Genomic DNA, 13240 nt, shown 5'->3' on the forward strand with positions numbered 1-13240 from the left:
ATTTAAGAAATTGAAGGTAACCTTCATGTGACCTTCAAATTACTCTTCAAGGTCAAACCTATGGTACCATCTTATGTCCCCCTCGAAACCATACAACTTTTGTCTGAAACATTTTTTCATATCTCTTTTAGTTTTTTAAAAAATCGACTGTATAAATTAAAATGGCCCACCCTGTATATATATAACGTATTTGGGGGAATCTTATTGTCGCCAGTGATAATTAAAAAACGGGGGAGGTATTTTTCAAAGGAGTCGACCAAACTGGCAAAAGGTGATCTTTATTTAGTTCACAACGTTTCGACCTCTATCAGGTCCTTTTCAAGTGTCGTCTGGAAACAATTTTTTACATATTATAAAGAGAAAAAAAAACGAGGAAAGTCTATTATTCTATATGGATGTATAAAAGAATAAATACTTATCGTTATCGGAGTAGCACAGTTTATTTATAACCAAGACAGAATGGTAGTATGAGTCTGTGGTTGTAGAGTCATATTTTCAAACCTGGAGTTAATAGGTAAAATTGTGTAAAAATGTGTAAATGATTTGATGTGTAAGATTAGTAAAAAATGAAATAATAAATTAATGCGTAAGGTAAAAAAATTAATAGGTAATAAGTAAGTTTATAAGTTAGATTGGTAAAATTAATAAATTAATATGTATAATGATAGGGTTCAGACTCACACATAACTCACTTGTCTCGGTAGTCAGTGGATTATTAAAATTCGGTGTCTGTCTTAAGGATGTATCTGAGATACAGTCATTGACAAAAATCCCCCAAATTCGAAAAACTGGCATATCTACGCTAAACGTGCAGTAAACCTAGTGATAACTGATATAAATGATAACTAACATAATATATTTATTTTTAAAAAGTTATTTTTCACATTTGTCAGCACTTTATTAGGTTTATTTGCCATTTTACAACTTTTTACAATAAAACTTTTGGCAGTGAAAATGTCCAGAATGCAACCTTAGAATATCAAATTTCTTATTTATTTAACACCATTATTTAACAGTGTAATACAGAAAAAGTAATTGGAATATAGTTAAAAAGGTAAATATGCATTATTTAAACAATAACTATAAATATTATTTGTTATTAATATTAATATTTGACCCTCGATGAACCGGGTTAAACGTGGCAACAGCGCGACATTAAGTTTATGGCTTCAAGGTTGATAGCAATGCACTTTTGACATTGCGAGCTAACTTCTGTTTAGTCCTGCATCGCAATGTCAAAAGCCACAAAAATGTATCGGTGGAAAGGAAAAATAATTAGCGAAAGTACGTATCGAAAGAGACTTGCGCAACAAAGGTGTGGATTTTTAAGAAGAAAAGTTCAAATTGTGCAAGAAGAAAAAACTGAGCCCACCATGGAGGAAAATGTGAGCGAGAAACCAGAGTTTATGTTGTTTATAAATATTATTTAATTTTTATTCTTGTTCTCTAAATGAAAACAATACAGATAAAACGAGACTTTACGACGTGACTACTGTATCGGTCAGGTTATTCGCTTGACACGTTCAACTGATTGCGACGTTGCCGCACTTCTACAGTCCAGTAATTGACATTACAGAAACCGCAAAATTGTCATGAATAATAATTAATTTCTCCTAAACCATGTTGTGAAACCTAATCGAATTTTGCACAAAGTTCCAATAATCTATGGTCTATATGTATAAAAAAAAATTAAAATTTTGGTACTATTTTTTCTATACTTTATTACTCATTTCATTCAAGAAAATTGCGTTTCCCATAAGAACACGTGTAAAATCAGACATAATTGAAATAATAATTACTCTCTAACGATTTAGTAAATCTACTTAAAATTTTTTTCAGTATATTACAGATAACAAAGGAAGTGTTTCCCAAAGTTTCATCAATTTGGTACTATTTTGAAATAGCTCAGATACATCCTTAACATCTCACAAATAGCAACCGTACTGTTTAGCGAGTCGAATAATACTGATCGGCAAGAAAACAAGACTCGCTCCACAAGGTGAGCCAAAGAGTTAAACTGACTTAATAACTCTATCATATATTTGGTTTAAATTTTCTGTGTCCTTCTGTAAGTTTATTGTGTTTTTTGTTTTTTAATGAAGAACATTTCCGCTATCTCTCGTTTTCTTGTGGAGCGCTCACAATATAAAATTTTTGTTTTTGACCAATGGAACTTGTGGTCGTTGTTTAATATATATATAAGTAAATACATTACTAAGAATTCTCGATAATGAAGAAGAGCTTTAGGAGTTCAACTCCTTAATTACTACAATATCAATACATAAGATACATAAATATAATATTATAAATCGGATGTTTCGGTTTGGCTTTGAGTTACCAAACTAACTTGAGTTAAATCAAACTAATTTCACATGTAATATAGGAATAAATAAAGACCTTCAGGTTGGATAGTCTAAAAATAGTGTAATTTTCCACGAGAAAATTACTAACAATAAGTGGACTTTGGCCAATGATCAAGGTTTAAAATACGAAACTGAAAAAGAGTGAAATAGAATGACAATTTATGCACTGTTAACCACATTGTACTCTCGAAGGATATACATATAGCTGAGAACGAGTTCTCTCCGTGATGTAACGAACAACTATTTTACCTGTACTCGTTAAGGTCCCTCATCGTTATGATTCCCCCTTGTTCCTGCAAATCGTCAACAAGAAGTCGTCCGATCGTACCGTTGTAAAATTCAGTCGCATTTTTCTCAGCGATAATTCGTAGCGTTTCACAAAGTGCATGGGGTTTAATAATGGAGCCTGGTTTACGGAACTCGTTAGTAGCGGGATTGACGAACAGTTCTCTAAAAAATTGATGCCGAGATAATATTTTGCACACACATACCGCCGTAAATATTTTACCATTCATTATGCGTGGTCCTTTTGACATTCGACAAGCTCATACCTTAGAGTTGGATCATTATAAATGCTTTTCTTATTATACGCAAGGCCGTCGTATTGCACCAATGTCAGGACGTAGCCCTTTTCGCAAAGCTCGATGCTTGGTTTGAACAAATCCGCCCATGGCAGTCTACCGAATTGCTGATGAGCTTCCCAGTAACCGGCCAGTTCGCCGGGCACGGTGACCGCCAGTGCCCCTGCACCGATTAAAATTTATTAGTATTAAATATCTCAAGCAGAACGAAGCCATTTAAAAATTAAGACAAAAAGACAATCATTTCTAGTAAGTCAAACTGATCACTTAACAATTTTAATAAAACATAATTCTGTACTTGAGAGGTCAACTGTTGCAACTAACATTTCACAAATTATTTCGCTATGACTGTGATTTAATTTTGACTTTTCAATGATTTTTGCTGAGAAAATGCAAATCATTCGTATATATGAAATGATATATTAAAATCTCAGATATATTATTAATATTGTCACGCTTCACTCGCGCCGCGAACGCCAATCGCGTCACTCGCGCACAGGCACGACAATCCACACGCGCACAGATAAATTACAAAAGATTGGAATGACAAACTTCATTACAATAAAACGTCCGTCTAGCTTGAAAGCCAAACTTCCAATTTCTAACTCGATCAATACAATCATTTACAAAACAACCGAAATCGGTATCGTGGCGGGTTGCCGGGCGTCGCTTTCCAATCGCGGGCGTAACAATATTTTATGAATTTGTGAAAAAAAATTTATTTCTGAAGCATTTAATATTCGGATTTTTCATCCACAAGATACAAAATGAAAGCTCAGAAATACAAATCTTACAAAATATTGACTATTGCATTTTATCATTCAAATCATATTCTTACCATCATTTTTCAAAAAGAATATTTTGTATCTATCAGTATTCATTATTATACCACATGCAAGTCCTAACATACAATTATGAGTATCGAAAATAATCTAATAATAAGATGAAATTATCACGGATTATGTCAAACAGGATCTCAAAAATTTCAAACTCGTTTTTTGATCAATTTTCTGTCATGAATAAAATATGATTTTTGATAGTTATTAAAATGCCACTTTTACTTCATGACTTCTTGTTCTGCTTAGGTACTCTTTTATAGGAGAAGGCGATTAAGACGTTTGTTTTTATCAAAAAGTTTGCCGAGATTTACCGAACGCCGATGCATTTGCGGATTTGCCAACGTACATCGTAGCATTTGCCGCTAAAGGTGCGCGGTCTCTTGCATTGAGAACAAAGGCCCGGCGCGTGGATCTCTGATAGATCGTCATCATAAATCCACCACCGAAGCCTAGACTTTGCATGTTCACAAGTCCGTTGCATATTAGCGCGGCCAGCGCAACATCCACCGCCGATCCGTTGCGCTCCAGGATTGACCTAGAAAGATTTGGCGAATCAAGCGTATTTATCGAGTATATGTATATCAATTATTTTTACAAATTGTTAAAACAAATTCACGCATTTGACACACATACTTGCCGATAACAGCGCATGGCGCTCCGTCCGCGCAAATGGCACCGCGTTTGAATGTTCTTAATTTACTCCACGACGGTGGTTGGGGGTTTTCTGGATCGGGCGGCACTAAAAATTCATCATTTAGCGAGTCCGACGTGCCGCTACGCGCGTATGCACTCAGACCGATGATTATGGCAATTATCAACGCGGCTACAACAGCGCCAATTATGATAACATGTTGCACGCGAAATCGTGATCTGAAAAGAGAAATAATATATTGATAAGCACAATATTCTTGCAACTGGTCACTTTCATAAACACGGAGTTATCGCCATGATAATAATTCTCAACAACTTTGTTATTTTGCAACGGCATAGCGATTTCAATTTATCTCGAAAAAAGCTTTACGACGTCAAATATCGACATCAAATAAAAAATGAAAAAGTTATTTAATTTTAAGTAAAAAACGGCACTTTTTGAGCTTCTTTCTACATTTTAATTTTTTTAAATTATTGCAATCATTATTTATGGCTCGGACTAAGTTTATCCTACTTGTTAATGTTCATATGACATGTCTAATTTTTTACAACATCAAAAAATTAATAGTATTATTGCAGCAATTGTTTAAACTAGTGGGGTCAGATTGACCCCAGTGTGTAGCGTATGTCTCAAATAGATAGTCTTTTGCGTGTAAAATGTTTTTCTTTACAAAATATATGATAAATAAAGGTTGAATACATTATTTCAATACAGCATCTGGCGTATGCTCCGAGTTCGCAAATTATACGCCATCTAAAATTTATTATAATTATTATAATTTATGTTATAACTAATAAAAAAAATCACGGTATATAAATTAATACCTACATTTTTCTAGTTGAAATGCAGTAAAATTGAACAAAAAAAATTATTAAAAAATTCCTCCCAATATTCGTATACTACACATGGGGTCAGACTGACCCCAGCGTCTCGAAACGTCTACTTCGAACGGCTGTAACTAGTCAACTAGCACCTTGGGACCCACAACTAGTGTGTAGTCTTAAAATGGAAGACTTCAACTACCAATAGATGACGCCATAAGTTCCAACTTCACATTTTATATAGCAGATATTTTAACGCAAACTTTTGTTGGGGTCAATTTGACCCCAGGTGTAGTTTAAGGGTTAAGATTGTTTAATTATTAAGTGTGAGAAGTCTATATAGGAGAAGGTTCTCCATGTTGGATCAGTTTTGAGTTTTCTGAATCCTTTATTAAGTATTCAATTGAAACAAAATGTTATAACATATTATACACTTCATGCACTTTCATCGGGTAATATTATATTTAAAAATATATTCTTATAAAATGGAAAAATTCTTCTTCTTCTTCCTCCTCGTGTTAGGCTTAGAAGCTTGTTTTATCCAGTGCGTTCTGTGCCAGTTCTGTACCAGAACGAACTGGTACTTTGAGCAGTTACTTCAAAAAAAAATTTCAAAATCAGCTTTTATTCACTTTAGCTTACAGCCAGAAAGTGGGACTTGGTTTACAATAAAATCTTATCTCATTCATACATCCACTCCTCACTACTCTATTATTATATTATTCACTATCTACCTATTATCCTATCCGCTCTTAAATCTATCTATTTATTCTATATCTACTTATCGCCGCTTTTAACATCTATTTATCACCATTATATCACAATTTGTGTCGCCGAACTTTAATTTCCCTTTGAGCAGTTACTTCATCTTCGATATAGGCTGCTAACCTTGCCGAAGGAAACCTCCAATCTGGAAGGTTATACCCCTAAAAGGATATGTGTGGCAGGATACTCTCGGTGGTTATCACTTCCCTTCGGAAAATTCCGGAAAAAACAGTGGTATTCCGTGGATTTAAACTCGAATCTTTTCGTTCATTTGTTTACTTTATAGCAGCGCATATTTCCCTGCGCCACATTTGCGCTGGTGTGAACTTGGCACACCATATCGAAAAATTTAACAGTTTTTTTAGAGTTCTGGCTTTCTTTTGAATAGTTCTGATGATTAAATACAAAAAATCCACTTTGAAAATAGGGTGTGCCAAGTTCACGCAGCGCACCGAATCGTAAAAATCGATTGTTTCTTTGGAGTTCTGGTTAGTTTTACAATAGTTCTATAGTTCTGTGTCAAATGTATCAATAATTCTGGTATTTATAAACAAAAATCGATTTTTAAAAGCCTGGTGCCCAAAAACAATAATTCGTTTACAGAAAATTGCATGCAGATCGTCTATCTACATGTTTTCATATGGCTTTGTAAGAAATATTAATCCCTTTTTCCTATAAACTGATTATTTTTCAAATTAACACAATAATTAACATATCTAAACATCATATTTTATTAAAAAATTTTATTTTACGAGTTCTAGCTGATCTGACTAAAGTTCTATGTAGCGTTCCCAAAGTTCTACAAGAAAGTCTTATAACATTTTCTCGTAAAATAAACATTTTCCGAGTTATTGGTATTTTTAACTTATAACATCTATTGTAAAAAAATTTATTTCACTAGTTCCAGTCGATCTAACTAGAGTTCTGTGTAGAGTTTCCCAAAATTCTACAAGAAAGTCTTACATTTTCTCGAAAAATAAATAACGCTACACAGAACTGTAGTTAGATCGGATGTGTATGAAGTTGACATATCAATTGTCAGCATATAAAAAAGAATAATTATTTAAAGGTTGCCAGTGGTTAGAACTATGTTATCGAACTATAGAACTCGTCGAAGACTATAAAATTCAATGAAATCAATTTCGAAAACATGATATGATATGCTGACTTCGTTCGAAGTTAGCATATCATTTCTCAAATTTTATGATAAATGACCAGAACTATTGTTAAAATTTATCAGGAACTATAGAACTCTGTTGTATGCGAAGAGAACTTCCCTTTTTTTTTATATGCTGACAATTGATATGCCAACTTCATACACATAGTGATTATCGCGTGATTTAGATTGAGATCGTTATGGTCGTGTACGAGTATATGGAAACTTGGTAACGTCGGCTGATCGTGGTAGCACGGTCGACTAATAATATTTTGACTTGCGATCTCGTTGGTCTGTGCTGCTGTCGATGATTGTCTGGTAACCTTCATGAAAAACACATACTCGTTCCTGCCTTTTTTCGTGGACAGCACACGCGAGCCAGGTAGGTGCCAAATACTTTATACCGAGCTCTCGTGGAGAGAAGACTTCTAGAACAGTCTCTCGTTTGCAACATTGCGAACACTCACTTACGCCTGCTGCTTGAGATGGGGGTTCTCGTTGGTCAACCGAGTAGAGTTTTCCTGCTTGACAAACACACTTACACACCCACATTCACGCATGCACAGGGCCGGCGTTAGGCGCGTGCAACCGGTGCGTCGCACACGGCTCCGCGGTTTGATTGGCCTCGCGATTTGATCGGCTTCGCGGTTTGATTAGTTCTCCTTTAATTCCCGCGCTAATCAAGTGGCCGAATTCAGTTTTTGTTTGCACCAAGCCCCCGCTTAGCTTAGAACCAGCTCTGCGCACGCAGAACGCGCAGCATCAAACACACATCGCTTACGTTACATGGCTTTTGCTAAATTGCCTTTGGCAGAGGAACATGTAAGATCAGAAGCGGATTACGCCAGCCGAAAAACCGAGTTCTAAAACGATCGCGTTATCAGCTGTGAGAAGAGTCGCACAACAGCGCTAATGCGCAGCCGCGAGCTGCTTGACTGTGCGCACATGCGACGGCAGTCGGCAGTCAGGGCACGCGTTCGATCAGCAATCGAGAGAACGCGATCTCTTTTTCGGGACCTGAAGGCGTTAAGACGGTTTTCGCTGAGAGTATCGTTATAGTCGTGCAGAGTCAGTATTCAAATTATACATAGTTATACTTTAATATTAAAATTATCAGAAGCAGTGTTTATTAACAGCCCATCCAACCATCCTAGCGAACGCGATCAAAGTAAATTACAAACGAAAACACCAGGAGCGTAGCAGGCACGGCTTTGGTAAGTCATAATTTATTGGCCGATTTGTGCATGTCGTATTGCATCCTTGTTTAGCATAGCTATAGCTTAAAAAAATAACCTTTTCTAGAAACAAGATAAAAAACACGCCAAGTGTAAGCGCCATCCAATTAAGAATTATACCTATAATTTAATTATTTGGATATCTAAAGATGCTGTATAGAACATTTCATTGGCTACGGAATATCTAAAGATGATCTTAAAACAGTCTTCAATATAAAATCTAACTATGAATTCTGGTCCTAGTGCAGATACGAATGTTCATATGTACACGGAAAAAAATAATGTTTCAATAAGATCAGTGTAATTGAAACTACAAAAGTCGTGATATCACCTTAAAAAATAACCTTTTTTAATAAAAAAGGTTTAAAAAGACGCCAAGTATAAGCGTCATCCAATCAAGCATTATACACTGCTCAAAAGAAATATGGCATAGAAAAATTTTATGCAAAAATTGGTCAACTTTGACTGACGGTAACTCCGCGAAAAATCATCGTAAAATTATGTTCTTTTCTTTAAATTTAAGCTTGAAATCTCTACTTTAAGACACTATAGTTTTTTTTTTAGGTGTGATGCATCCCTACCACTGTAACACCTTAAATGTGAGGGCATGTTTGTTATATTGAAAATTACAAAGTTTGACGGAGTGCGCATGGACTTGCTACATTTTTTTTCGGGGATACTGTTTACAGGAACATAAAGTACGAACCTTCCTCTTCAATTTAAAAAAAAAAGAAGTCGCTGCCATTTTTTTCGCAAGGATACAGTACTTTAAAGTAACCCTTGCATTATTGGCATATACCAGGTTGCCGGTCGAATTTTGCACATCATGTGGCCCTGAAAAGAGCCGTTTGTGTGTGTGTGTGTGTGTGTGTATATATGTGTGTGTAGAATGACTCATTTTTGTGGTGCTTGATTAAAGTGAGTCCCCTTGCCTCTCACTTGTGTATGTGTGTGTTTAAATTTGAAAAACGCGTGTTTCCTCCGCATTGTTGAATTACTGCTTGCAGTCGATTCCTCATGTTAATGCAAGCCCTAATTCCTGTGGAATGTAGGAATGTCATTCCACAGGAAGAAATTAGGGCTTGCATTAACATGAGGAATCGGCTACAAGCAGTAATTCAACAATGCGGAGGAAACACGCGTTTTTCAAATTTAAACACACACATACATTTTTTTTAAATTGAAGAGGAAGGTTCGTACTTTATGTTCCTGTAAACAGTATCCCAGAAAAAAATGTAGCAAGTCTATGCACTCCGTCAAACTTTGTAATTTTCAATATAACAAACATGCCCTCACATTTAAGGTGTTACAGTGGTAGGGATGCATCACACCTAAAAAAGAACTATAGTGTCTTAAAGTAGAGATTTCAAGCTTTAATTTAAAAAAAAGAACATAATTTTACGATGATTTTTCGCGGAGTTACCGTCAGTCAAAGTTGACTAATTTTTGCATAAAATTTTTCTATGTCATATTTCTTTTGAGCAGTGTATAATTTAATTATTTGGATATTATGTTTTATTCGAAAAAAAACATTTTTATCTTCTCTACAAAAGTAATGATATCATCAAATTGCGCCAACTAAACTGAATATTTATACAAACTAGGTATTTTATTATTTTTTATATTAAACTGTTATAGTCAAACAATCGAGCATAAAATTTTATCGAAAGAAATAAAGGAAATAATAATATTAATGAGACAAATTTTTAATACTTATTCAATAAAAATATAATGCAAACAACTTTAAATGCAAATAAATATTTTATTAAAAGATGGCATCTTCTAATTTAATTGTTGGATACATATCGGTCCTGATTCATGACATTATTGTTTATTAAAAAAGTTTGGCGCTGCTAAATCAAATATTAATTGCGCTTTTCCTTCCTTACAAGTATTAAACTCTCTTTCTTTGGTGCATGCGTGTGCGCAGCCTACCTGCTGGATTTTCAGCAGGTAGGCGACGAAGACAGTATCCTTGCGATGTACATTTTATCGAAAAAATTTTTTTCTAATTCTATTATATTGTTCTTCAGTTTTTTCTATCCACATTTCATATATAATTCATTCGGTGTTCGAATGCATGTGACTCTCTAATGGTTGTTTATATTATGTTTTACCTCGCACTCATCATTCTCTTATTTATCGTATTTCGTTACCCGTCAGTTCAACTTGATATCTCGTCTAACACAGGTCTCTTGTCACTTTAATTAATATTTAATAATCAATGATGCAATTTTAATGGAATTTGCACTCTTCAACCAAAGAGTGCAATTATTATTTGCTGACTAATATGTAAATTTATTTATTCTTCACATTTATTAAATCGCAATAATGTATAATGTAATCACTCTCTTGCTTGTATTACAGCTTACTGTCATAGTGGTTGATATTGGCCAAACAATTAATATGTGATCTTTAATAATTTTGTAACAGGTATGAATTTTTGTGGTTTGTTTTTGTTGTAATTATTTTATTAAGCAATGTTTGTTCAGAGTTATATATGCTTTCAGATTACTTGAGAAAGGTCCAAATCCGGGACCGAAACGTTGTAACGTGTTTTGTTTTTTAAAATAAAAACATTGATCAGTGTAGGTTAAAATTAGATATCATGCATAAAACATGCTCAAACACTTATAATGTCGCAGATAATATCTGCGTTATGCAACGTATGCATTCGTCGCCATGTTAAAAAAAAAGAGTGTAAGTTCCAGAAGATCTAATGGTTTCGTCGACTATCAGTCAGTGAGTTTGATTGCAAGCGAGCCGATATTCGCACGGATGTGTTACTCCTTTCAACAGTAATAACTATTAACTTCCTAACGGTGCATCGCTCCTACTAAATTTTTCTTCAGAATTGCAATTAGGTGGAATTGGTTTTAACATCTGTTGACGGAGCAATCTGCGCTTCAGCTACATTGAAGGTTAGACCAGCATTGTAAAAATTGAGATAAGTAAAAGCGACAAACGTATTGTTCGATAAAGTATCTTGCTGCGTCTCATTTGGATGGATTTTCAAATTTTTAAGATTTCTATTGTTTATTGAACGGACTGGTGCTAAGTTCTATTGTTTATCATACGGTAACTTGCGTTACCGTATATGCAAAAAAACGAGCGTTTTTCTCGCCCAAAACTTTAGCCAGATAAAATTTTATTCATTATTCATTATTCGTATTTAATATTCGTATCATTTGTCATTTCTTTCTTGTATTTTATACGAAAAGTATTTTTAAAATATAAAGTATCTTCTTCTTCTTCACAAATACAAAATATCATTGTTGTTATCAGTGGAAATATTTTTTTATACTGATGTTAAATATATCAAAATTTATGTGTAGAGTAACATTCCAACTAGTAATATAATTTTTTTAATGGACATTATATACTTATAGATTATCCGTTGTTAAAAATTAGTAGTGATAAGAATTTCGATAAAAATATAACTCTACGTTTTAATGTGTGATTTACAAAATTATTCTTATATTTTTATTTATTACTACTAAAATGCACATTAAACCTATACAAAAATTTCCATCATGCAGATTATTGTTACCTCTTGTCGATATTTATCGACAAGTAAGTAAACTGTTGCTAAAACGCTGAATCATTGTTATTTCCGAGTTGCCACAACGTCGAGATTTGAAATCTTTAATCTATGATAAAAGAAATAATCTATTTTATATCTTTAACTTTTGACCAGGAATACGTGATCCAATTAAAAAAATGGAATTGTCTTTGTTACCTTTATATATTTTTTCTGTACATAAGAGCTGAAGTAGTTAAAGATATTGACGTTCAATATCTAATATACCTAGTAAGTTTTTTAAACATCTGTTTGCATATTTATGTAGATATTTCTAGATCATGATCACTCAAACAGCACCAAGTCGACTATTAGTTGACTGTCAGTCGGCAGAAGAAGTCTAAAGTCGACTTCAAAGTCAAGCTGAATGTCAACTTATTATATGTGCAGCCTTCGAAATCAGGCTCTTTGGGGTTAGACAAGTGTGTTTTTACGAAAAAATACGGCAATTTTATTGGTTATATGTTTTTCGGATCGAGATCTCAAACCGATTTCTAGCATCGTGGACACAATTAAGGCTTTAGGGTCGATTTTTCTAACCTTTTGGTAAACTAATAGATAAATATATCATATAATTATTTTTTATTTTTCTTCAAATTACACACAACAGGTTAAAAATTAGTCCTTAGCCATCAACATGTTTTAAAGATAAATTAGCTGAAAATTTTCAAATTTATTGCATGAGAAAGGCTTCAGAAATAGCGCAACTAAAAGGTTTATAAAATATTTTATGTAAAACAATTCAGAGATAACTCGACTGAAAGATTTACAAAATTATTTTCATGTGGAAGGTTTCAAAAACATTTCTGTTACATTTCATATAACATATTGTAGAATTCTTTCAGAATAGTTACACATGAAATACGAAAGGTTGAAATGATTTTGAAACCTTTATAGAAGTTTTCTGCAACAATCGGTGCTGTATAGGAAGACACTGATAATTCACGAACAAGCAAGGAGCGTGCATGTCGCGACAATCGCACTACACGCGGAAAGTGAGACGTCGATTCGTCATATATCGGTTCGACATATTGCCCAATTAGCATATTGATATTTTATTAATATTCCTGGAATGTTTCATTGAAATATTTAAATGTTCCATTCATGTTCCATGGAACATTGCTGGTATCTCCATTTGGCACAACATAAAATATGTTTGAAACATTTCAGTGGAATGTACTTGGAGCAAACATTGTCTTATGCCGTGAATGTTGCATGGAACATGAATGGAACATTTAAATATTTCAA

At 33.9% G+C, this 13240-nt stretch overlaps 2 protein-coding genes across 5 annotated transcripts in view; one reads left to right on the plus strand and one right to left on the minus strand.

Moving 5' to 3' along the window:
• Nucleotides 1-13240, minus strand: part of LOC105558529 (gamma-glutamyltranspeptidase 1-like) — a 25146-nt gene that overhangs the window by 3735 nt on the left and 8171 nt on the right. Inside the window, exons 3-6 of the mRNA XM_012006258.1 lie at nucleotides 4417-4653; nucleotides 4095-4318; nucleotides 2915-3107; nucleotides 2613-2813 (exon numbers count right to left, since the gene is read on the minus strand). Of these exons, the coding sequence (XP_011861648.1) occupies nucleotides 2613-2813; nucleotides 2915-3107; nucleotides 4095-4318; nucleotides 4417-4653 (855 nt within the window). The remainder of the gene's footprint in view (nucleotides 1-2612; nucleotides 2814-2914; nucleotides 3108-4094; nucleotides 4319-4416; nucleotides 4654-13240) is intronic.
• The window catches only part of LOC105558527 (phytanoyl-CoA dioxygenase, peroxisomal-like), a 96857-nt gene continuing 91736 nt past the window's right edge, over nucleotides 8120-13240 (plus strand). Inside the window, exons 1-2 of one of the 4 annotated variants that reach the window (XM_012006246.1) lie at nucleotides 8120-8245; nucleotides 8295-8391. The gene's annotated coding sequence lies outside the window, so the exon portion shown is untranslated. Of the gene's footprint in view, nucleotides 8392-11118; nucleotides 11334-13240 lie in introns of those variants that run through there. The other 3 variants (XM_012006249.1, XM_012006242.1, XM_012006250.1) reach the window with 3 other exon arrangements.

This window comes from Vollenhovia emeryi, unplaced genomic scaffold (assembly GCF_000949405.1).
Source record: "Vollenhovia emeryi isolate VEMERY1.0 unplaced genomic scaffold, V.emery_V1.0 DF939336.1, whole genome shotgun sequence".
Taxonomy (NCBI): Eukaryota; Metazoa; Arthropoda; class Insecta; order Hymenoptera; family Formicidae; genus Vollenhovia; species Vollenhovia emeryi.